The sequence below is a fragment of the Salvelinus namaycush genome, unplaced genomic scaffold (assembly GCF_016432855.1).
Source record: "Salvelinus namaycush isolate Seneca unplaced genomic scaffold, SaNama_1.0 Scaffold456, whole genome shotgun sequence".
In the NCBI taxonomy this organism is placed as follows: Eukaryota; Metazoa; Chordata; class Actinopteri; order Salmoniformes; family Salmonidae; genus Salvelinus; species Salvelinus namaycush.
In genome coordinates, this window is record NW_024061149.1 from 160,979 (window position 1) to 186,513 (window position 25,535).

At 41.6% G+C, this 25,535-nt stretch overlaps 3 protein-coding genes across 3 annotated transcripts; all 3 read left to right on the top strand.

The window, feature by feature from the left end:
• The first annotated feature begins 707 nt into the window (after positions 1 to 707).
• Positions 708 to 2,447, top strand: LOC120041379 (interferon a3-like). The gene is made up of 5 exons (XM_038986333.1): positions 708 to 842; positions 1,046 to 1,120; positions 1,246 to 1,395; positions 2,045 to 2,137; positions 2,352 to 2,447. Exons 1-5 carry the CDS (start codon positions 708 to 710, stop codon positions 2,445 to 2,447), a joined length of 549 nt encoding a protein of 182 aa, XP_038842261.1.
• A 14,542-nt stretch (positions 2,448 to 16,989) lies between these two features.
• On the top strand, positions 16,990 to 17,977 carry LOC120041390 (interferon beta-like). Its single transcript, XM_038986344.1, has 5 exons — positions 16,990 to 17,115; positions 17,212 to 17,298; positions 17,430 to 17,579; positions 17,676 to 17,768; positions 17,870 to 17,977. Exons 1-5 carry the CDS (start codon positions 16,990 to 16,992, stop codon positions 17,975 to 17,977), a joined length of 564 nt encoding a protein of 187 aa, XP_038842272.1.
• A 5,580-nt stretch (positions 17,978 to 23,557) lies between these two features.
• On the top strand, positions 23,558 to 25,133 carry LOC120041391 (interferon a3-like). The gene is made up of 5 exons (XM_038986345.1): positions 23,558 to 23,692; positions 23,961 to 24,035; positions 24,166 to 24,315; positions 24,626 to 24,703; positions 25,044 to 25,133. The coding sequence occupies exons 1-5, from the start codon at positions 23,558 to 23,560 to the stop codon at positions 25,131 to 25,133; spliced, it is 528 nt and encodes a 175-aa protein (XP_038842273.1).
• The last annotated feature ends 402 nt before the right edge of the window (positions 25,134 to 25,535 follow it).

Here is a 25,535-nt window from a genome sequence, read left to right on the forward strand (position 1 = left end):
AAAGACTGAATGGATTTTAATAAAACGTGTTTTTATTTCAAAGATTTGCAACATTAACACTGAACAGTAATGCTTCAGACGGCACTACCTGATTAAAAAAAGAGTCGAAAACAACAGTTTAGTCTGTTGTCGACTCTCTTTTAATCAGGTAGTGCCGTCTGAAGCATTACTGTCTGTGAGCAAAAATTGTCTGTGAGCAAAAATTGATCTCAGTGTTACTCCTATCAAAAACCCTTTCTAAAAACTACAGCATATTTATACTAAACATGTCCCTCATTTCATAGGAGAGATCCATGTACCATTGTATTATAGAAATGAAAAATCAGCCATGGTTTTCTTAGTTTTTAATATTCAATATGTCCTACATTTTAACACCTGCTGAATATGTTGGCATGAAATGCATTGCTCCAATGCAATTCTCTACATATGAAAACTGTTAACTTGATAGGCAAACATTTTCTGATTAGTTTTACAATAACATAATTAAGAATCACCCGCTGAAAATTGGGGCTTATAAAGGGAAGCGAAAGCCTGAACTACGAAACCCTTCTTCACCACAAAGGGATTTTGACACCTTTACGTAGCGATACTTGTCTTATATAAAATGGGCAACTTCAACAGTCTAGGTATCATATCAATCAAGATTAAGATAATCCGTCTTTATTCATTTTTAATAGCTGTTCCATTCAAGTTCTTATAAAAGAAACATGGCTGTATTGAAATGGTTAAGCATTTGCCTGACTCTGTTCTGCCAAGGCACAGCAGCATCAACACCTTGCAACTGGACGCAGTTTAGGTTGGGGAAGCTGAACGACGTGAGCATAGACCTGCTCTCAGATATGGTGAGGAATTTAAACTGCACCAGTCCGCTATTTGGTGTGCACAAATTGATGCGCAAAATTCGCAATGATATTCAAATTTCTATTTTGCATTATAGCACATTTTATTGTTAAGCAATGCTTTCACGTTTGAACAACATTGTTTCATTTAAGGTTACTATCACAATATAGTTTACTTCTTGATATTGATATGAATTCTATTTCAGGGTGGACTCTTTCCACTTATGTGTGCAGAAGAAAACGATGAACTGTTTCCAGAGGATGTTTACAAGAACACAGAGGTAGGATACACTTCAGTATTTTGATAAACTAAAGTACAGTATAACTAAAGTACAGTATAGTAAATTGGAAGTTTAACCACTTCTTTAGACACCCAATGCCTAAAACCCTGTTTTATTTTATCCAGGGTGAGGACGTCTCTGTGGTTGCATTAGAGGCTATGCGATATGTGGACCAATTATATAACAACAGTCTGACGTCTGTCACGTGGAACAAAACAAAACTTAAACTGTTCCAAAACGTCATATATCGTCAAGTTCAAAACTTAGAGTTATGTGTAAGTATGATCCCTCTTGTGTAGTCTATAGGTTATACGCTGAGTGTACAAAACATTAGGAAGACCGGCTCTTTCCATGACACAGACTGGCCAGCTGAATCCAGGTGAAAGCAATGATCCCTCACTTGTTAGATCCACTCCTATTGGTGTGGAGGAAGCCTTGAGACATTTGAGACATGGATTGTGTACGTGTGCCATTCAGAGGGTGAATGGGCAAGACAAAATATGTAAGTGTCTTTCACGGGAGTATGCTAGTAGGTGCCAGGCGCACCAGTTTGAATGTGTCAAGAACTGCAACGCCGCTGGCTTTTTCATGCTCAACAGTTTCCTTTGTGTATGAAGAATGGTCCACCACCCAAAGGATATTCCAGCCAACATGACACAACTGTGGGAAGTATTGGAGTCAACATGGGCCACTATCGCTGTGGAACACATGCCCTGACGAATTTAGGCTGTTCTGAGGGTAGAACGGGGTGCAACCCAATGTTAGGAACGTGTTAGTAATGTGGTGTACACTCAGTGTATTTTGGGGGCAGACAATCGTGGGCATTGGTATTTACATAATTTATACACTACAAATATTTTTGTTATATATTTTCATAACCGTCTCAGAATGAATGCACTCACCAGCATTTTATATTGTCTCCAGGTCGTAGGTGGTGTTTGGAAATCCTCTGGAGATGGAGGCTCGGTTACTCTGAAAACATATTTCAACAAGCTGAACACCGTCTTGAAAGACAAGGTGGGTCCAATTTCAAATGTCCTCAAATAGAGGCTAAATTAATCTGAGCAAAAGTTCTAGATCACCAGAAATAGGACACATTTCAATGCCACAACTCACATATGAAACTTGGAATTGCCCCGTGCCGTTTTTATGTCGATGGATGCGTTGGATCAACAACACCTGCAGTGGTTGAGTTGACTGAAATAAAATGTATATCTTGTACGCTCTCCAGGAACACAGCGCATGCGCATGGGAGATTGTGCGAAAGGAGATTCGCGAAAACTTGGTGCAGTTCAAGAAATTCATTGACAGCAGAGTCAAGCCGTGAGGAGAACCACAGAATCATCATTGGAGACGTGACATATTCCTCAGGCTGGCTAACAGATTGATGGCTGATATATATACTGACTGACTGACTGGCCGGCTGCTAGATTGACTGAATGACTGATCTATTTATTCATATATATTGGTAGACTGATATTTATGTGTACACTATGCATTTATTTATTCGTGTTTTATTTATAATACAATTAAATAAAAAATACATACAACTATTCTCATATTGTTTTCATTCACTTATATAATTAATTCATGCTTTCATGCATTCATTTTTTTATAGACTGACTTTCTAAAGGGGCACTCTGCAATTAAAAAAAAAAAAAACCACACTCAACCACTATTTTTGTAAATAGCTGAGAGATGGGGTTGAAAAAAATAACCACTGTCACAGAACTATAGATGCAAGGAAGGATTATCCAAGAAATCACAATTCTAGTTTTATCTACATTTTGAAGATATACAGTGTTTGTTAATATTTGCATTGTTTCAACCAATGGTGTAAAACAAGTTGGCACGTTGGTTTGTTGTGTTACAACACAATCTCACACTCAATTCGTGCAAATATGTACGGAAAGTATTTTGCATATTTCAAGCACTTTTGTGCGTTTTTGTGTGAAAAGATACGCATTTTTGTGCTACTTAATACGTAGGAAAAGACACTCATTTTGGTACGACTTCATTCATTGGAACAAATTTTTTCGGGGTCAAACTTTGGAACAATCTTTTGAAAGTTATTTGAGCAATGCTTGATGAGCAACTGTCTATTTTTTGTCCCATATATTTTTATATAAAAGACCAAACGTGATAACAACCAAATATTGTTAATCAACCAGGTTGTCACCAAAATAATTATATTATTATAGAAGCCTTACATTTATTTTTAATTTTTATTAACACCTATAACCTTTTCTATGCTTGTTTTCTCTTAATTCTTCAGGATTCTGGTGTATTTGGAGTCAGAAAGACCCTTTGTTTTCATGTAGGCATCAGTAGGCCTATAGAATCTTCTTCATAACCCATTTCATAGTTCGTGGAGACGACATTAACAATTTTCTTTCTTTATTCTTTAACTTCTTAGGGCTACAATTGTCTTTATTTATTTTATTCTTTAAGGGTTTTTCTTTGTTTTTACTATTTTCTACATTGTAGAATAATAGCGAAGACATCAAAACTTTGAAAAAACACCTATGGAATCATGTAGTAACCAAAAAAGTGTTAAACAAATCAAAATATATTTTAAATTTGAGATTCTTCCAAGAAGCCACTCTTTGCCTTGATGACAGCTTTGCACACTCTTGGCATTCTCTCAACCAGCTTCATTAGGTAATCACATGGAATGACATGATGCCAGACGATAGGATGGAAATTCCCTCCTCCGACATTGCGTATCATCATCCCCATCTGCAAACAGTAGCAGACAAAATTCCAGCTGTGGACACAGACGCTCCCATCCTCCTGATCTTAGGACGAGACATCTTAAGGGTACACAAGGTGCAAGAGCAAATCAATGGGCCCCAATACATTCCTTATGCATAGCAACTCGACCTTGGGTGTGTCATCGTGGGTGAGGTCTGTCTTGGAACGGCTCACCGACCAGCCAGTGTTAACGTGTTCAAGACAAACATACTTCAAAATAGTCGTACATCCTATCTGAGCCCTTCCCCTGACTTCATCCAGGTGAAAGAGAACTTCAACAGCATTGCTCAAAAACACATCTCTCTCTCTACAGTGCACTCGAGAGATCCAAGCACAACTGTGGACACAGACAGCCTGGGATGTTCCGAGTTTGACGAAACACAAGACGATGATAAACCAGCACCATCAGTGGAGGACAAAGCCTTCTTGGACATTATGGATGAACAGGTTTTCCAGGATGATGGATACAACTGGGTGGCTCCACTACCCTTTCGCCCCACTAGACCTTCCTAATAACAGGGAGCAGGCCATGGACCGTCTCACATCACTTCGCAAGACTTTAGACAAAAAGCCTGAAATGAAAGTAATTTTATTCTTCATGCAAAAGATGCTGGATAACGACCAAGTCAAACCTTCTCCGCCATTAGAGGGAGACAAAGAACGCTGGTATCTGCCCATTTTTGGTGTTTACTATCCACAAGCGCCTGAACAAATTAGAGTGGTGTTTGACTCCAGTGCTAAGACGTTCTGCTCAGTGGTTCAGACTTAAACAACACACTCTTGGGCGTCCTAATGCGCTTCCGCAAGGATTGCATTGCACTAACGGCAGATGTGTAACAAATGTTTTACTGTTTTGGTGTACGTGAGGATCACAGAAATGACTTAAGGTTTCTCTGGTATGAAGACAACACTCCAGATAGAAACATAACTGAGTACAGGATGAAAGTGCAGGTGTTTGGGAACAGCCCCTCACCAGCCATCTACTGCATGAGATGAGCAGCTCTACAGGGTGAGAAGGAACACGGGTCAAAACCCAAGCAATATGTAGTGAGGAACTTCTACGTCGATGATGGGCTGACATCAGTAGCTACTACAGAAGAAGCTATCAACATTCTAAGAAAAACACAAGCAATGTTAGCGGAGTCCAAAATGAAACACAAGATTGCATCCAATAGCAAAACAGTTATGGAAGCCTTCCCCATGGAGGACCGTGCTAAAGACTTAAAAGACCTGGACCCTGGAGTGGATCCTCTCCACTTTCAACGGAGCCTTGGACTTTCCTGAAACCTGGAAACAGACAGCTTCACATTCCAGGTGTCCCACAATGAGAAGCCTTTTACGCGGAGAGGCATCCTGTCCACAGTGAATAGTCTTTATGACCCCCTTGGGTTCGTGGCTCCAATAACAATGCAAGGTAAAGCCTTAATTAGAGAACTCTCTTCTGACCAGAGTGAGTGGGATGCCCCCCTTCCCACAGAAAAAGAAGAGGAATGGAAAATGTGGAAGGAATCTTTGATGGAGTTGGAACATCTGTATATTCAGCAGACCTACATCCCAGTCTCCTTGTCTACCACTCAAAGAAGAGAGCTGCACATCTTCTCGGATGCCTCTACAGTAGCCATAGGAGCGGTAGCCTACCTGAGAGTTATTGACTCGGAAAGGTCAATGCCATGTTGGATTTATCTTGGGGAAATCAAAATTGGCCCCTCGACCGGCCCACACTATCCCACGCCTAGAACTGTGTGCGGCTGTGCTAGCTGTTGAGATGTATGAACTGATCAGAGACGAAATGGACATTGATGTAAATGTGGCCAAGTTCTACACAGACAGTAAGATAGTTCTCGGTTACATCCACAATGTCACCAAACGATTCTATGTGTATGTTGCCAATAGGGTAACTCGCATCAGGAAGTCTACCCATCCAGATCAGTGGTGTTATGTAAACACTGACAGCAATCCAGCAGACCATGCAACCAGGCCCGTACTAGCTGCACTCTTAAACAGGTCCACCTTTCCTGACCCAAGCAAACTAAAGTGAGCCTGAGAACATCAATTTTGACCTTGTAGAGCCTCACGCAGATGCAAAGATTCGACCAGATATCACAGCCTTCGCCACTAAGGTTTCTGGAGCTCAACATGGCTCTCATCGCTTTGAGAGGTTCTCAAGCTGGAAAGCTCTCAATCGAGCCACAGCACAACTCATTCATCTTGCCAGATCCTTCCATGAAGGTGCGGACAACACCAACTGCAGAGGCTGGCAGGACTGTAATAAACCATGCAGTACAAGTGAGTTGTAGCAAACGTCTGGTCTCTGGTATCATCCACAAGTGTGTCACCTGCCGCAAAGTTAGAGGGAGGTTACTTGACCAAAAGATGGCTGACTTGCAGGCAGACTCACATCTGAACCACCATTCACCAGCGTTGGACTTGATGTGTTTGGACCATGGAATGTCATAACTCGTCGCACTAGAGGTCAGGCCAGGTCACAGTTGGAAATGAGAACTTGTTCTCAACTGGCCTACCTGGTTAAATAAAGGTGAAATAAAATAAATAAAAGAGGTGGTAGTGCAGACTCCAAGAGCTGGGCGGTACTCTTTACATGTATATCTACTAGAGCAGTCCATATTGAGCTCATCGAATCCATGCTTCATCAGCACACTGAGGCATTTTTTCTCTATCCGTGGTCCAGCAAAAGTGCTACGCTCTGATAGAGGTTCAAACTTTATAGGTGCCTGCAGGGAGTTGGGAATCGAAACAAATGACTCAGAACTGACTAAATACCTCTCAGACAAGGGATGTACTTGGATATTTAATCCCCCACACTCGTCTCATATGGGTGGTTCTTGGGAGAGTATCATCGGGGTTGCCAGACGTATCTTAAATGCTATGCTGTTTCAAACGGGCACCACTAGTCTCACACATGAGGTCTTGAGCGCTCTTACATCTGAAGTTATGGCAATAACCAATGCGAGACCCTTAGTGTCAGTGTCAACCGACCCTGACATGCCTGCCATTCTCACACCCTCAATGTTACTGACACAAGAGACCAGCACTTCCTCAGCCCCTTCTGGATACTTCAGCATGAACGACCTTCATGGAAAACAGTGGAAGCAAGTCCAGTGTCTCGCTGACACCTTTTGGAAAAGGTGGGGACAGGAGTACCTGACAACGCTGCAGAGATGCAGAAAAGACACATGTAAAAGTGGGAGACGTTGTCTTATTGAAAGACAGTCAGGCACACAGAAATGACTGGCCAGTCGGGCTTGTGGTCAAAACCTTTCCCAGTACTGACAAAAAGGTTAGGAAAGTAGAACTAAAAATTGTCAAGCAAGGGGCTGCTAAGGTGTTTCTGAGACCAATCTCAGAGATTGTTGTTCTTCTTGTTGAAGCATCCTAGAGACAAAATATAAAAATAAAGGACATTATTTGTTTCTTGATACATGTTTTATTTCATAGTGGCACAAGTTCTATAAACCAGGCGGGGAGTGTGCTGCCATTCTGTTAGAATAGAACAACAGATTATTTTATTACAGTGGTTAAAATGGATTTTCATTGTGTTCCATGGTGTTTATCGGCCCCTAGTGGAGTTTTCTGGTACTTAGAAAGACTGTACGGAAACAGGAAGTAGAGTAGAGTAGTCGTTCTGCACGCAGAGAAGCTGCGATAAACAACGCTATGGTGCTGTTCTTTCAGTGCAGGTATTTGTTGTCACGCTTCAGCCTCGGAAAATATTTGTTTGTAAATTCGATTCAAGCATATTGCTAGTGATGATAATCTTGTTATTGATAGAATTGCTTACTTATCAATGTTAGTTGGTTGCATATACTCACACAAATTGCCTTGTCTTTCATGTATGCCGTCAGCTGTATTAGTTTGCTCGTGCGTCATTAAACGAATTGTAAAACATACAATACTGTAGTTTTGTTACTGTTTCTAGTGTAATATGCTTTGTTATTGTACAGAGGTGTTTGCACATTATTAGAGTAATGAAAGGAGTTGGCTATTTGCTACTCATATGGTAATTGGCTATCTGGTTTGTTATCATGCCAGATACATTGTACCTTGGCACGTGCTTTGTATTTAAACGTTTTCAATATATTCATTCAAGAAAAGTCACGCCTTGGGAGTTTTATTTTAGACTTAGTTGTTAGCTATCTGAATAGAGAGACTGAAATGAATGAAATACCCTAATCCTCAGCAATTTCCAGTGACAAATGCTCAGTCTGAAGCCATAAGGCTATGGGTATCACAGCCCTATGGTAATAATACAAGTTATATCATCTAAAAAGGGTGTATTTACAACATATTTATAACATGTTGGGCAAAGTGGTATAGGAGAGTCTGACATGACCCCTAATTTGAGTTCAGTCTTCACCAATGAGAACCATAGCTTTGTATTTCATGACTGGGAAAGGCCTCGATTCTACCCATATTGTAACGATAGTCTATGTCGTCCTCCTCATCGGACGAGGAAAGGCGAGAAGGATCGGACCAATATGCAGAGTGGTTAGTTTCCATGGTAATTTAATAACACGAAAACAATATGCGATACAAAATAACAAAATGAAACTACCGTTACAGTCCCGTGTGGCGAAACACTAACAAGGAACAAACACCCACAAAACACACGTGAAACCCCGGCTGCCTAAGTATGATTCTCAATCAGGGACAACGATTGACAGCTGCCTCTGATTGAGAATCATACCAGGCCGAACACACAAAACCCCAACATAGAAAACAACACATAGACAACCCACCCAACTCACGCCCTGACCATACTAAAATACAAAACAAGGGAAAACAGGTCAGGAACGTGACAGAACCCCCCCCCTCAAGGTGCGAACTCCGGGCGCACCACCTAAAACTCTAGGGGAGGGTCTGGGTGGGCGTCCGTCCGCGGGACGTGGACCCCACTTTAACAATGTTTTTGTCCGCCTCCTTAATCGCCCCCGTGGCCTCCTAACAACAACCACCCTCCATATCAACCCCACTGGACCAAGGGGCAGCACCGGACTGAGGGGCAGATCCTGGCTGGTGGGCGGTTCTGGCAGATCCTGGCTGTTGGGCGGCTCTGGCAGATCCTGGCTGACTGGCGGCTCTGGCAGATCCTGGCTGGCGGGCGGGTCTGGCAGATCCTGGCTGACTGGCGGCTCTGGCAGATCCTGGCTGGCGGGCGGCTCTGGCAGATCCTGGCTGGCGGGCGGCTCTGGCAGATCCTGGCTGGCGGGCGGCTCTGGCAGCTCCTGGCTGGCTGGCTCTGGCAGCTCCTGGCTGGCTGGCTCTGGCAGCTCCTGGCTGGCTGGCTCTGGCAGGTCCTGGCTGGCAGACTCTGGCAGGTCCTGGCTGACGACTCTGGCAGGTCATGGCTGGCTGACGGCTCTGGCTGCTCATGGCTGGCTGACGGCTCTGGCTGGTCCTGTCTGGCGGACGGCTCTGACGGCTCGGGACAGACGGGCAGCTCTGACGGCTCGGGACAGACGGGCAGCTCTGACGGCTCGGGACAGACGGGCAGCTCTGACGGCTCGGGACAGACGGGCAGCTCTGACGGCTCGGGACAGACGGGCAGCTCTGACGGCTCGGGACAGACGGGCAGCTCTGACGGCTCGGGACAGACGGGCAGCTCTGACGGCTCGGGACAGACGGGCAGCTCTGACGGCTCGGGACAGACGGGCAGCTCTGACGGCTCGGGACAGACGGGCAGCTCTGACGGCTCGGGACAGACGGGCAGCTCTGACGGCTCGGGACAGACGGGCAGCTCTGACGGCTCGGGACAGACGGGCAGCTCTGACGGCTCGGGACAGACGGGCAGCTCTGACGGCTCGGGACAGACGGGCAGCTCTGACGGCTCGGGACAGACGGGCAGCTCTGACGGCTCGGGACAGACGGGCAGCTCTGACGGCTCGGGACAGACGGGCAGCTCTGACGGCTCGGGACAGACGGGCAGCTCTGACGGCTCGGGGCAGGCGGGCAGCTCAGACGGCGCTGGGCAGGCGGGCAGCTCAGACGGCGCTGGGCAGGCGGGCAGCTCAGACGGCGCTGGGCAGGCGGGCAGCTCAGACGGAGCTGGGCAGGCGGGCAGCTCAGACGGCGCTGGGCAGGCGGGCAGCTCAGACGGCGCTGGGCAGGCGGGCAGCTCAGACGGCGCTGGGTAGGCGGGCAGCTCAGACGGCGCTGGGCAGGCAGGCAGCTCAGACGGCGCTGGGCAGGCAGGCAGCTCAGACGGCGCTGGGCAGGCAGGTACACCTGTAGGGAGGAGACGGAGAGACAGCCTGGTGCGGGGGGCTGCCACCGGAGGACTGGTACGTGGAGGTGGCACCGGATATACCGGACCGTGAAGGAGTACACGAGCTCTTGAGCACCGAGCCTGCCCAACCTTACCTGGTTGAATGGTCCCCGTAGCCCTGCCAGTGCGGCGAGGTGGAATAGCCCGCACTGGGCTATGCTGGCGAACCGGGGACACCATTTGTAAGGCTGGTGCCATGTACGCCGGCCCGAGGAGACGCACTGGAGACCAGATGCGTTGGGCCGGCTTCATGACACCCGGCTCGATGCCCAACCTAGCCCTACCAGTGCGGCGAGGTGGAATAGCCCGCACTGGGCTAAGCACGCGTACTGGGGACACCGTGCGCTCCACCGCATAACACGGTGTCTGACCAGTACCACGCCCTCTCACTCCACGGTAAGCACGGGGAGTTTGCTCAGGTCTCCTACCCGGCTTTGCCACACTCCGCGTGTGCCCCCCCCCCCAATAAATTTTTGGGTCTGACTCTCGGGCTCCCAACCGCGTCGCCGCGCTGCCTCCTCATACCAGCGCCTCTCTGCCTTCGCTGCCTCCAACTCCGCCTTGGGATGGCGATATTCCCCTGGCTGAACCCATGGTCCCTTGCCGTCCAGGATCTCCTCCCAAGTCCAGGAGTCCTGTGTCTGTTTCTGCTGCTGCTGTCGCTGCCCTTTTCCACTCTGCTTGGTCCTTTGTTGGTGGGTATTTCTGTAACGATAGTCTATGTCGTCCTCCTCATCGGACGAGGAGAAGCGAGAAGGATCGGACCAATATGCAGAGTGGTTAGTTTCCATGGTAATTTAATAACACGAAAACAATATGCGATACAAAATAACAAAATGAAACTACCGTTACAGTCCCGTGTGGCGAAACACTAACAAGGAACAAACACCCACAAAACACACGTGAAACCCCGGCTGCCTAAGTATGATTCTCTATCAGGGACAACGATTGACAGCTGCCTCTGATTGAGAATCATACCAGGCCGAACACACAAAACCCCAACATAGAAAACAACACATAGACAACCCACCCAACTCACGCCCTGACCATACTAAATAAATACAAACCAAGGGAAAACAGGTCAGGAACGTGACACATATGATGTGGATCATTGTCAGGTTATTTGATACAGTGCATTCGGAAAGTTTCCAGACCCCTTGACTTTTCCTATATTTTGTTAAATTACACCTTATTCTAAAATCAATAAAAAACTGAAATCGTCATTGATCTACAAAAACACCCCACAATTACAAAGTGAAAACAAGTTTTTAGGCATTTTGCAAATGTATTAAAAATAAAAACAGAAATACCAAGACTTCCGAGAGCTTGCTGCCCGGCCAAACTGAGAGATCTGGGGAGAAAGCCCTTGGTCATGAAGGTGACCAAGAACTCGAAAGTCACTCTGACAGAGCTCCAGTGTTCCTCTGTGGAGATGGGAGAACCTTCCAGAAGGACAACCATCTCTGCAGCACTCCACCGATCAGGCCTTTATGGTAGAGTGGCCAGACAGAGGCCACTCCCCAGTAAAAGGCACATGACAGCCCGCTTGGAGTTTGCCAAAAGGCACCTTAAGGAGAAAGAACATGAGAAACAAGATGATCTGATCTGATGAAACCGAGTTTGAACTCTTTGGCCTGAAAGCCAAACGTCACTTCTGGAGGAAACCTGGCACTATCCCTATGGTGAAGCAGGGTGGTGGCAGCTTCATATTGTGGGGATGTTTTTCAGCGGCAGGGACTGGGAGACTAGTCAGGATCACGGGAAAGACGAACAAAAAAAAGTACAGAGAGATCCTTGATGAAAACCTGCTCCAGAGCGCTCAGGATCTCGGACTGGGGCGTAGGTTAACCTTCCAATAGGACAACCGCCCTAACCACACAGGCCAAGACAACACAGGAGTGGCTTCAGGACAAGTCTCTGAATGTCCTTGAATTGCCTGGCCAGAGCCTGGACTTGAACCGATCGAACATCTCTGGAGAGACCTGAAAATAGCTGTGCAGCGATGCTACCCATACAACTTGGCAGAGCTTGAGAGGATCTGCAGAGAAAAATGGGAGAAACTCTACAAATACAGGTGTGCCAAGCCTGTAGCGTCATACCCATGAAGACTCGAGGCTGTAATCGGTGCCAAATGTTCTTCAACAACGTACTGAGTAAAGGGTCTTAATACTTATGTAAATGTGATATTTCAGTTTCAAATTTGAAATACATTTTCAAACATTTCTCGAAACCTGTTTTTGCTTTGTTGTTATGGGGAATTGTGTGTTGATTGAGACAACAACAAAAAACTACGCTCAGGAAATATTTTTTTGTTTTTTTGGGGTAGGCACAAAACTCCCTCCATACTTCCATTAGTTTTTATTTTTTACCAGCACTGGTTACCTTCAGATGAGTCCTGTGACATTAATGGGGAGTTTAGAGCAAAATGAGAATCTCCCTTTTCCACAGTGGGGTCACATTAGTTTGTAGCCCAAAAGGTTTGGACGCTACAAACAGAAGTTGGCACATTGATGGTACCGACATCAGACAAGTCCTGTGACACTTGGGGGTCGTAGAGCAAAAGGGAGAACATCATCATATCGTGTAAGTCTCCCCTTTCCATAGAGTGGTCATTTTCCCCATCAGGAGACTGAAAATATTTGGCATGGGTCCCCAGATCCTCAAAAAGTTCTACAGCTGCACCACAGAGAGCATCCTGACCGCTTGCATCCCTTCCTGGTATGGCAACTGCTCTGCATCTGACCATAAGGCGCAACAGAGGGAAGTACATACGGCCCAGTACATCAAGTTTCCTGCTATGCAGGACCTACATACTAGGCGGTGTCAGAGGAAAGCCCAAGAAATTGTCAAAGACTTTAGACACCCAAGTCATAGACTGTCATCTCTGCTCCTGCACGGCAAGCGCTACTGTACTGGAGCTCCAAGTCTAGGACCAAAAGGCTCCTTAACAGCTTCTACCCACAAGCCATAAGACTGCTGAACAATTAATAAAATGGCAGAGTGGACTATTTACAGCGAAACCCCCCCCCCCCCCCCCCCCCATTTGTTTTTACACTGCTGCTATTCGCTCTTTATTATCTGTGCATAATCACTTTACTCCTACCTACATTTTTTATTTTTTTTATTTCACCTTTATTTAACCAGGTAGGCAAGTTGAGAACAAGTTCTCATTTACAATTGCGACCTGGCCAAGACAAAGCAAAGCAGTTCGACACATACAACAACACAGAGTTACACGTGGAGTAAAACAAACATACAGTCAATAATACAGTAGAAAAATAAGTCTATATACAATGTGAGCAAGTGAGGTGAGATAAGGGAGGTGAAGGCAAAAAAAAAGGCCATGGTGGCGAAGTAAATACAATATAGCAAGTAAAACACTGGAATGGTAGATTTGCAGTGGAAGAATGTGCAAAGTAGAGATAGAAATAATGGGGTGCAAAGGAGCAAAATAAATAAATAAATACAGTAGGGAAAGAGGTAGTTGTTTGGGCTAAATTATAGATGGGCTATGTACAGGTGCAGTAATCTGTGAGCTGCTCTGACAGCTGGTGCTTAAAGCTAGTACATGAACAAAGTACCTCGACTAACCTGTACCCCCACACATTGACTCGGTACCGGTATCCCCTGTATATAGCCTCGTTATTTTATTGTGCTACTTTTTTATAATTCTTTACTCTAGAATATTTGTTCAACATGTTCTTAACTCTATCTTGAACTGCATTGTTGGTTAAGGTTTTGTAAGTAAGCATTTCACGGTAAGGTTGTACCTGTTGTATTCGGCGCATGCGATAAATCAAGTTTGATTTGATTTAATATTACAAACCGTTTGGACATTACAGACTTTTTCGGGAGAAAACAGATTTGTTTTGTGAGAAGACCAATTTGGTCTGAAAAACAACGCTCTAGCTCTGCCACCTTTCACCGCAGATGCAGAAGTCCAACACGGAAGTGCAACATCGGTGGATGCTGTAGATATCTCCAGCTGAAACTGACGGGTTTTGATGGGGATCTTTTCATTATGTTACTTAATAACTTCTTCACCACACATCGTTATGATTCACACCTGGACTCCATTACCTTCATCATTTCCTCCCCTTAATATGTCACTCCCAGGTTCACTCATCAGTTGGTACTGTTCTTGTGTATCTACCTTCAGCCTTCTGTTTGTGTCGTGTTCTTGGTTTTGTGTTTTATTAAAACATTTCACCTGCACCTGCTTCCAACCCTAATCTAGCGTACCTGATTAATTAGGTGGTTGATAAACTGAATCAGGTTAGTTACAACTACAGAAGGGTAGTTCTCCAGGAACAGCGTTGGAGAGCCCTGACCTGAACAGTGATTATCATTTTTGTATTAAACTCTTTACTTAGACAGGAGTTACGGTTCTCAAATTGGCATTCAAATAGTTTATATGTTGTATTTCCCTTTTGTACCTGTGTCGAACTGAACTGTATTGTCTGTCTACTTAAAAAACCTGTGAAAAAAATGTAAATGTATTTTGTACAAATTTTCAAAATGTCGTTCTTGTCTAAACCCAATGAGAGTTGATTTACAATATTGAGCAGTCTTATCCAACCGTCAGAGGGGATTCACATTAAACTTGTTGCTGATCAGTCTCATGGTAATTCTACTTTATGTTTAGGTATTCTTGTTTTCTTTCTTTGTGTAATTTATTTTGAATATGTTTTTGTACTTTGTGAGGGTTGCTGTTCTTTTAGTTTTTCCTGTTTGTTTTTGTGTGGTAATCACACTGGGGCAGTGGACTGAAGGAGGTGGGGAGATCTGGGTAGCAGTGGACCAGGAACTTTTATCTCCCACTTGACATTGTGGGATGTTTATTTATAAAGTCTGTCCAATGTATTAAACACCCGAATGTCTTACTATGATTGAAAGAGAAATAAGAAAAAGTAATGGAAATAAAACATAGCTTTTAATAGATAATAGTTTAGACCCCTGAATGAGGTGGAGTGGTGGTGGGTAAAAAATGAAAATAAAATTAATTGATTTAGCTTAGTCATATACAGTATATAGACCTTTTAAAGTTGCATCAGGGATCCTCCTAATATCTATCAATGAATAATGAGCTCAAATCCTTACGTAGGCCTATGAGACATCATGCAGTCCTTTCAAGAGGCTTGGAATTCCTGGATGGAATAGAGGCTATGTATTTATTTATTCCTTTATTTATATATAATAAAATTAAAAGAGAAAAACATGCATCTATTATCATATTGTTTGTATTCATTTACATATTCAGTCATCCATGCATTCATCCATTCAGTTTTTCATGCATTCATTTGTTAAAAGGCAATATACAGTTCAAAACAACAGCATAGTGGTCACTCAACCAATATTTTAGTAAATAGCTGAGTGATAGTGTTCGAGAAAAGTTATCAGTCAGAGAGCTACTTAGTCAAGTAATGACCCTCCAAGAGATCAAAATTATAATTTGAAGTACATTTTGAAGCCATACAGTGTTTGTTTAGATGTAGTTTCAAACAATGTCATAAAAAAGTACATTTTGGGTTCTGTTGAAGTAAGACAGGTGAACGAAGCTCATGAGGCATTTAAAAGTGATATATTCTTCAAGAGTCAATAGGTAGCCTGTGTATCATTAATTTAAAAGTCAAAATGGGATGTAGCAATCGCAGAAATGTCCCCTTTAGCTAAGCATATCCAAGACGATGAATAGTAGTATTATTAGGAATTAGGATTTAGGTATTTTTCTAATAAGCCTACGATAACGTTATCACAACACATTGGCACATTGGTTTATTTATAGGAATATCCCTGCTAGTCTCTCGAAAGTAATAAATAGCCAAATGATAATGTTAGCCTCATTATTCAGATACGGACGTCATAAAATGCTGGTTAATTTCTATTTAATCAACAGTTATTATCAAGAGTTTAATTCAAATGTATAGACATGAATGGGGTTAAAGACAGAAGATCCAAACAGAACGAGATCATATTAAATCATCATCTCACTCCCTCTCTCTCACAGACACACACACACCCACAGAGAGAGAGAGAGAGAGACAAACAAACAAGCAAATAGCAGTTTTGTGATTAAAAAACAAACATTGTAGTAGGCCTACCCTTAGTCCATAAAAGTTAGTTTAATATTGGTGTTGATGAATGGGGCGGTAGGTAGCCTAGTGGTTAGCGCGTTGGACAAGTAACCAAAAAGTTTCAAGATCGAATCCTCGAGCTGACAAGGTAAAAAATGTGTCGTTCTGCCCACTGAATAAGGTAGTTAACCCGCTGTTCCTAGAACGTCATTAAATATAAGAATGTGTTCTTAACTGACTAGCCTAGTTCAATGAAGACATGAAGAGATCATTGTAAAGTTAAGAGATAGTTTTTCTTTTTCCCTGTCTTTCTTAGAAACGTTTGAGTGTTCACAAGGGCAGCTATGAGTAACTTCTTTTCAACCAACTTAGGATAACGTGCCTCCCATGAAGGAACACTCAAGGAACACTCGAAACACGATGAGAGGGAAGTGGAGCACAAGGAAAGAGAAATCCGGTCTTGCGGTTCACTCGGCAAAACTTTCCCAAATTCATTCATTTTAACACTTAATTTAGCGAGACACCCTTTCACTTTCTGTACATCCTTTCAATCCTCGCTATTTAAATTAATCCGCAGATATGGGATCAGAACACAAACCACATTCACACTGGAGAAAATTTGCAATATACTGGCAACAGGTGAGTCAACAATATGCTATCATTTGATAATTGCTTCAGGATACAAATAATGAATTGTTTCCAGGATTATATTCAACTATCAATTATCATCTGCTGCAGATCATCTAACTACAATAAGAATGGCACTTCAGACTATCACTTGGATGAGCGCCTTCCTTTGCCTTGCGCAAGTTTGCTCCATGCCCATGCCTTGCCAGCTACAAGGACAGCTGGTGCGAATAACCCACAACCTACTGAGAGACATGGTACATTTTTTATATTGCTTTTGTCTTGAGAAGTATTATCCAACTATGTTTAACTGAATAGCTCAACGTGAATGCTGTGTTTTCTCTTTCTTTCAGGGGGGACATTTTCCTCTGGAGTGTCTGCAGGAGAATGTCTTCATGGCATTCCCAGCCACCGCATTTGCAACCTCCGGCGCGCCACAGGTAATAGCAAGCTAGCATATCCAAATGTTCTTTACAGCATGACAGAGTATTTGCAACCGTTAGGATTAGAAAGTAGATAACTTTAAACTGACATTTATGTTATTTGAAATTATTGTTGTTGTCCGTTTCAGTTGAGCAGCAGTGGTGCTAAGGCTATTTATGAGACATTGAAGAACATCGACACATTGTTTGGAGCTGACGACCTTCCTACTAAGTGGGACCAACGGAAGTTGGAGAATTTTCAGAATATTGTATACCGCCAGATTGAAGAGAGCAAATGTGTGAGTTACTATGCCAACACAGATAGCTTAACTGTTTATTTGTGGTATTGTGGTATTTTTATTATTATTCATCGCCTGCCTTTTTCTTTCTGGCAGATGATGGGTAGTGTGGATACAAGTGATTATCTCATCAGGGCAGAAGGACTGAATACGTACTTTGGGAACATTGCAACAGTCCTAAAAGAAAAGGTAGACTATAGGTTAAACACAAATAGACATATTTTTTTGATAATATCTCTACATACAATATTACCCTCCATTGCCCTAACAGATTATTTGTATTTTCACAGAATTTCAGTTACTGCGCCTGGGAAGTGGTTCGAAAAGAGCTCCTGTTCACCCTACAGTTCATTCTGGAACACAACTCTGATAGCCTTCTGTGGTCCAACAGAACATGAATTTGAACTTGCAGAACTTTTTTACAGTTGTGTTTGATTTTAAAAGCCTACTATTCTACAATCATGTAATGTGCAACTTCAAACAGAAATATTATACATGTATTTATTTATTTATCAAGGTTATTTATTCATGTATGCCTATTTATGAATGTAATTGATTTATCTATTTGAAAATATGCTGCTCTTCATCAAATGTTAAGTTAATAAACATTTGTATACTTTTAAATATTGTTAATCTTTTTGCTCATTCTGTAACCTAGTCAATTGGTGTGTGAACATTCAGATTTGTATTAAACATGCTCAGGACATATGGATGTCAGTACATTTAGTGCTTTAGCCTACGAATCCATTAGGGAAAGACCTAAAAACAAGTCAACTGTATTTTCTCAAAATGTAGTTATATTCAAAAGCCTTTTTTCAATTAAGTGTATTTTTAGCACTCGACAGGGCGGGCCTGTTTTGAACGTTGTACTCTGAGCTTCAATAAGAATTTATTTGTTGATAGGCATACAATGTTGTTCTATCAATGCCATGATCAGTTCATTTTTACAAGGTTTCATGAGATAAATGCTTAATATAAAAGCTGCATAATCAGAAACCTACATCATTATATGAGTCTATATATCAATGTGACATTCCTACTCATTCACATTAGGCCAAACTCACACATCATCGTCATCATTTTCGTCGTCTTGGTAAGCGCCAAATAAAGGCTAATCTTTTGCGCATACTCTTTTATCAACCAGAAATTAACAAACTGTAAAAAGTTGGAATTTACCGAATCAATGTAATAAGAATGAAACGCATGAGAGAAAATGAAAAGTAAAGGCTTTAGCATTCATTCAACACTACCAGTCACTTTGTTAATAAAATGTGTTTTATTTCAAAGATGTGCAATATTAACACTAACGATTCTTCGATAGGTATGCTATGATGCTGCTAAAGTTGTCTCGCGCACCTACAGTGCTGGTCATAAAAAAAGCTAGCTAGCTGATGGATGCAAACAATGTTCTTCCACATAGAAAAACGACATAATATGTAGCTATAGTTGCTTGGCTAACTATATGGCTAGTTGTCATCATCTAAAATCACCATCATTTATAATACAGTTCTTATTTGATTAATGGTGGTCCGACCTATCTATGTGAAGCTAGACACAATAAGGATTAGCCACAATAGTGGACTTTGAGGTTAGCAAAGAGAACCTCCCTCGTAGAGAAACTCCCTTCACATTTCTCACAGTCAATTGTGAATAATAACTCTTCAAATGTTTCCAGTGTAACGTCATGCAGAATCTGCATACCAACCAATTGATCTCAATCAGTTTCATGAGGAAATGCATTTAGATTTTCTTGAGTTGTAGGCTACAGTTTCGTAGTAGCCTATTGTGTTGTTTTAAATGATGTACAATGAGTGAATTTTAGAGCAGATGGTGTTAACAAACTGTAGCATAGCCTACCTGTTTAGTTTCAATCAAAGCAAATATTTTGCCTAGCAGCACAATCGTCCTCAAATTTCATGAGAAACTAGGTTGTTTTTTTTGTCTTACAGTAACGTTATACTATGCTATTATATTTGGTTCTGTTATGTAGAAAACTATCATTATGTGATCATGCAGAAATAGATTCAACTTTGATCTAACTTTATTAAATGAGCACCATTCGCCACAGTAGGCTAGCCTGTTCTGTATGAATGGAGAGGAGACTGTGCGGAGTTGGAGGTCCTGCACATGTGCAGAAGCTTCAGGACCTTTAGCTGTTGGGAGGAAAGATCCGTGTTTTACATTGCCTGTTTTTTTTTCACATCATTCTTTCAATAATCTCACCAGTAAAATCATAACTAACCAACACTAACACTTTGATGAAATCAATTCACTTTAAGCTGTCACTGTAGGATCAATATTGGTTTGTTCTTTACCTCTAGAACACAAGTTGAAACTTCAGGAGGAGGAACCCAAGTGGTGGACCTGGTTTCAAGGACAGACAAGTCATTTCTACATTTGCGGCTTAATGAGGAAATAATGAAAATAATGAAAATCTTTTTTCCATTGTTCTAGTTTTAGATGCACATTAGGATAACATTCTGTAAACTGTAATACTAATTAACTGTCTTCTTTTGATTTTATATCAGAGGGTCAAGCAATGGCGACAAGGTTGTCAAGCCAAGACTTGAAACTGTTGGGAGACTTTCTCTTTAAAACATGTCTAGGACTGTGGTTCCGCTAGCAGAACGCAGGGCGCCAAATTCAATCAACAGAAATCTCATAATTACATTTTCTCAAACATACAAGTATTAGACACCATTTTAACGATAAAATTCTCGTTAATCCAACCACAGTGTCCGATTTCAAAAAAGCTTTTCGGCGAAAGCAGAACATATCATTATGTTAGGTCAGCAACTAGTCACAGAAAGCATACAGCGATTTTCCAACCAAAGAGAGGAGTCACAAAAAGCTGAAATATTGATAAAAGGAATCACTAACCTTTGATTTTTTTCATCAAATGACACTCCCGGGACAACATGTTACACAATACATGTATTTTCTGTTCGATCAAGTTCATATTTATATACAAAAACCTCAGTTTACATTTGGCTTTGCCTCCAAAACATCCCGTGAATTTTCACAGAAATACTCATAATAAAAATTGATAAAAGATACAAGTGTTATTCACAGATTAAATGCTTCTCCTTAATGCAACCGCTGTGTCAGATTTCAAAAAAACTTTACGGAAAAAGCAAACCATGCAATAATCTGAGTACGGCGCTCAGAGACCAACACAACCCAAGAAGATATCCGCCATGTTGGAGTCAACATAAGTCAGAAATAGCATTATAAATATTCACTTACCATTGATGATCTTCGTCAGAATGCACTCCCCGGAATCCCAGTTCCACAATAAATGTTTGATTTGTTCCATAAAGTTCATCATTTATGTCCAAATACCTCCTTTTGTTAGCGCGTTTGGTAACAAATCCAAAGTCCAGCGGAAAGTAAGGACAAAAAGTCCAAAAAGTTATATTACAGGTCGTAGAAAAATGTCAAACTAAGTATAGAATCAATCTTTAGGATGTTTTTAACATAATTCTTCAATAATGTTCCAACCGGAGAATTCCTTTGTCTTCAGAAAAGCAAATGGAACGGGAGCTACCTCTCATGTGAATGCGCATGACCAGCTCGTGGCTGCTGGCAGACCTCTGACTCATTCCCGTCTCATTCGGCCCCACTTCACAGTAGAAGCATCAGACAAGGTTCTAAAGACTGTTGACATCTAGTGTAAGCCTTAGGGAGTGCAACATGACCTATATCCCACTCTATCTTCAATAGGGAATGAGTTGAAAAACGACCAACCTCAGATTTCCCACTTCCTGGTTGGATTTCTTCTCAGGTTTTTGCCTACCATATGAGTTCTGTTATACTCACAGACATCATTCAAACAGTTTTAGAAACTTCAGAGTGTTTTCTATCCGAATCTACTAATAATATGCATATATTAGCAACTGGGACTGAGTAGCAGGCCGTTTACTCTGGGCACCCTTTTCATCCAAACGTGAAAATGCTGCCCCTATCCATAAGAAGTTTTAACCTCAAAGAGAAACAATGCTTTTCTTATGCTATGAGAAAGCTTGTAGAATGTAGACCTTTCCACATTGCTCTGTAATCTTTATTTAAATGTTCAGACTGTTCTCTCTTGTCTCCTTCTGTCTTTGTACTGGATATTTTGGGGGATTTCAAGGTCTTGATACTGTAATTGCGAATAACATTAATCAAATGCATGTGTCAACAATGAATGTGTATGGTTGGCTATATTTTTCACTTGGAATGTTCTAGAGTAAAAAGTGATATCAATGTAATGGATATGAAATGGAAAAGTAAAAACAAGAAGAAGCATTTGTCTCCTGTGTTTACCAAAGTAATTTGTTAAATTGCCACTTTTTATGATAATTTTTTTTTACAGAATGATTCCATTAATTTGCCTACACTCTTTCACTGAACTAAATATAGAACCAAGGTGTTCTTCATCACTGAACCAAAATTGGGTCCAAATAGAACTTTGTATGGTGCCATTTACTAATTATTACTGCTACTAATACAAAATATTCATAGATAAGAATATAATAATACATATATTTAATAAAGGACAAAAGAATACCAGCATAGTTTCGAGATTCTATTGTCATTATATGCAAACGTCATCAGAAGCAGCCAAAAGAGTAGATCATCTGCCTCTAATAGAGTTACTGACAGACTCTGAGCAAAACAAATAGTTTTTTAACTTAAAAGTGATGTAATGATTAACTATTGAATCACCAGGACATCTTATAAATAATTTCTGTTTGGTCTAATTATTAATTAGGGAAAAACGGTGAATTGTGGCGGCTGCTACAATGTTGAACCAGGCTCATGTTACGCTTCTCAGGTGAAAGAGCATTGGGTAAGACAGACAGACAGACAGACAGACAGACAGACAGACAGACAGACAGACAGACAGACAGACAGACAGACAGACAGACAGACAAGCACGGAGAAAGTCTAGGCTAAGTGAAAAGTGATGAAGGGATCTGAGACCAGCAGTGAAACATAGCCGTATTGGTGGCTCCATAACATCAACAATTTAGATTGTCTATCAATATCCAAAAATAGACATAAGCCCTATGCTTTCCCAGCAGTTAACTGACTTGCCTAGTTAAATAAAGGATAAAAAAGAAGAAGAATGGTCCACCACCCAAAGGACATCCAGCCAACTTGACACATTTGTGGGACGCATTGGAGTCAACATGGGCCAGCATCCCTGTGGAACGCTTTCTACACCTTGTAGAGTCCATGCCCCGACGAATTTAGGCTGTTGTGAGGGCAAAATGGGGTGCAACTCAATATTAGGAAGGTGTTCCTAATGATTTGTACACTCAGTGTATGGTCAAATATATATTTTTATTTTCATTTGTAAAGAAAAGGACAAAGTTCCAACAAATCATGTTATCATTGCTCGTCAAAATTGCATCACCAGCAGGTGAAAGTTGGTTACATCATTGTTGAAATTAAAAGTTGAGAGACGCTGACGTCTCCCTTTCAATTTTCATTTGAAACGCAACATTGAGGACTTGCAAGAACGCCGCGAAAGGATATTTCGGACTAACTTGGGAACGAAACCCACTAAATTGACTTATTATGTGGGTAAATGTCATAATTTTGGGTTTTGTTTCGACCTCGACGATTTCGTTATCAGGCTTGTTTTGTATTTTTTTTTGAGGTTCACGCGAAGATAACGGCAGTTAAAAGCCTAGCTCATGTGTAGCTTATTCTCGCAAATAGCTTATATCCAAATAAAATAACCTATATTGTTGTGGTTAAACTATCATTCAACGCTGGCATTTGGTCGTCCAGAAGTCGGACAAGGCATGTAATTCCTTTGGCTGCATGTGCTAGAGTCTGGAAAGTTAAAGTCCCCGCCTCCGGTAGGTTGATCGGGGAAATTCACCATACAGTTTTCACTTTCCCATCTCCAAATAAAACTCCTTAATAAGAGCCAAAATGTTCAAACTCAACTGGAAAACTAAGAGCAAAGCAAACTGCTATTTACAATGTATACAATGCAGAGTTGGACGTGTATTTTTCTTATTATTTGCAGTATGCAGAGCGTGTGTCATTGCTGTGACTGGATCCGACACCACTACGGCCACTTGAGCGCAGAATACCTTTCACTGCTGGACCAGATGGTGAGTTATCAGCACACTGTAAGAGGAGACTGAATGCATGTATTAAGGACAGCAAAACAACCAACCAAGTCAAGTAGTCATATGTTTCATGTTTAGCAGCTGTGTTAGAAAACTGTAATCTATATTTGAGTAGCCATAGTAAAAGGGGGCTAGGCTATAATGACAGCGCGATCACGAGAGGCTGTATACATTAGGCCTATACTGTCCTTGCAGTATAAGCTATACTTTTAGACGCGTGACTTAAAATACTATATTGGTTGTATTCCAGGGAGGAAATATCACAGAGCAGGATGCCCCTGTCTTTTTCCCCGAATCACTTTACAGACCCATAGATGACGCCAAGGTAAAGACTTGAATTTTGACTTTTCATGTTCTGATATGCTTTAGTATAGCGGTCGTGACCCAACGTTACATTGATGGCATAATTGAAGACTATACTGTTTCTAATCTTCTTTTTACATGTTCATGTGTAGTTTGAGGACCAAGTCAGATTCCGGAACGAGACCATCTATCAAATCACAAAACTGTTTGATGGGAATATGAAATCTGTCACCTGGGACAAGAAAAAGCTGGACCATTTCCTCAACATTCTCGAACGCCAATTTGAGAACCTTAAGTCCTGTGTAAGTAACGGGTCTATTAAAGTATAATCCCTGTTTCGGTCAGGGCTCTCCAACCCTGTTCATGGAGAACCTCCCTCCTGTAGGTTTTCGCTCCAACCCCAGTTGTAACTAACCTGATTCAGTTTATCAACCAGCTAATTAATCGGCTGTGCTAGAGGAGGATTGTAGTGAAAACCTAAAGGAGCGTATCTCTCCAGGAACAGGGTTGGAGAGCCCTGTCTAAGCTGTAGACTATTAACTGTACAAGTGAGAAAATCTATGTGGGCTATTATGTTCAGTGGGAGGCTAATGTTTTAATCTTGTCCAACAGGTATCACCTGCCAAGATACCTGAGAGGAGACTGAAACGTTACTTCAAGAATTTGAATAGGATGGTACTGAGAAAAATGGTGAGTTTGTTTTCGGATGGCAACGTGTTTAATATATCTAATCAAATCAATATTAACTAGGCTAAGCAGGAGCAGTTTTGAAACATTTTTGGGGTTCTAGGGACATATGTATTAAGCATCTCAGAGAAGTGCTGATCTAGTATCAGGTCTCCTCTGCCTTATTTATATTGATCTAAAAGACAATACTGATCCTAAATCAGCACTCCTACTCTGACATGCTTCATACATTATTATTATTATTATTACATACGGCCCCAGCCCTTTGTTGTTCAAGACAATATGATCATTATATGACTAGAAAGTCCATACCACTAATATGTACATTTTCCTTTGTTTTCAGAACTACAGTGCACTGGCATGGGAGCTCATCAGGAAAGAGACGAAACATCATCTGGAAAGATTGGATATTTTTCAGGCAAAGATTCACTGATCATCCAGACTCATCTCAGAAGCTACGCCCTTACCAGTTTATAAAGCACGAATACAATCATGTGGGACCCTGTCAGTCTATTTAATATATTTAAATGCATCATTTATTGTTTTTAATTTTTATACATTTCCCTTTTTGTACCTGTGTTGAACAAAACTGTATTACCTGTCTACTTAAAAACCTGTTAAAAAATTAATATTGAAAACGTGTCTATTTGAATTTTACTGTGTCTCTTTCTGCTTTTTCAGTGTCTCACACTTATTCTCAGTGGTGGAAAAAGTACCCAATTGTAATACTTGGGTAAAAGTAAAGATACCTTAATAGAAAATGACTCAAGTAAAAGTAAAAGTCACCAAGTAAAATTCTACTTGAGTAAAAACTATTTGGTTATACTTAAGTATC

What these genes read in the sequence shown, in the direction of transcription:
- LOC120041379 (XM_038986333.1), top strand. Translation starts at nt 708, where the DNA reads ATGGCTGTATTGAAATGGTTAAGCATTTGCCTGACTCTGTTCTGCCAA. An exon ending in TAGACCTGCTCTCAGATATG is followed by an intron (nt 843 to 1,045) that starts GTGAGGAATTTA and finishes ATTCTATTTCAG; the next exon opens with GGTGGACTCTTTCCACTTAT. An exon ending in ATGTTTACAAGAACACAGAG is followed by an intron (nt 1,121 to 1,245) that starts GTAGGATACACT and finishes TATTTTATCCAG; the next exon opens with GGTGAGGACGTCTCTGTGGT.
- LOC120041390 (XM_038986344.1), top strand. Translation starts at nt 16,990, where the DNA reads ATGGCACTTCAGACTATCACTTGGATGAGCGCCTTCCTTTGCCTTGCG. An exon ending in CAACCTCCGGCGCGCCACAG is followed by an intron (nt 17,299 to 17,429) that starts GTAATAGCAAGC and finishes TGTCCGTTTCAG; the next exon opens with TTGAGCAGCAGTGGTGCTAA. An exon ending in AGATTGAAGAGAGCAAATGT is followed by an intron (nt 17,580 to 17,675) that starts GTGAGTTACTAT and finishes TCTTTCTGGCAG; the next exon opens with ATGATGGGTAGTGTGGATAC.
- LOC120041391 (XM_038986345.1), top strand. Translation starts at nt 23,558, where the DNA reads ATGTATACAATGCAGAGTTGGACGTGTATTTTTCTTATTATTTGCAGT. An exon ending in TTGAGAACCTTAAGTCCTGT is followed by an intron (nt 24,316 to 24,625) that starts GTAAGTAACGGG and finishes CTTGTCCAACAG; the next exon opens with GTATCACCTGCCAAGATACC. An exon ending in GGATGGTACTGAGAAAAATG is followed by an intron (nt 24,704 to 25,043) that starts GTGAGTTTGTTT and finishes CTTTGTTTTCAG; the next exon opens with AACTACAGTGCACTGGCATG.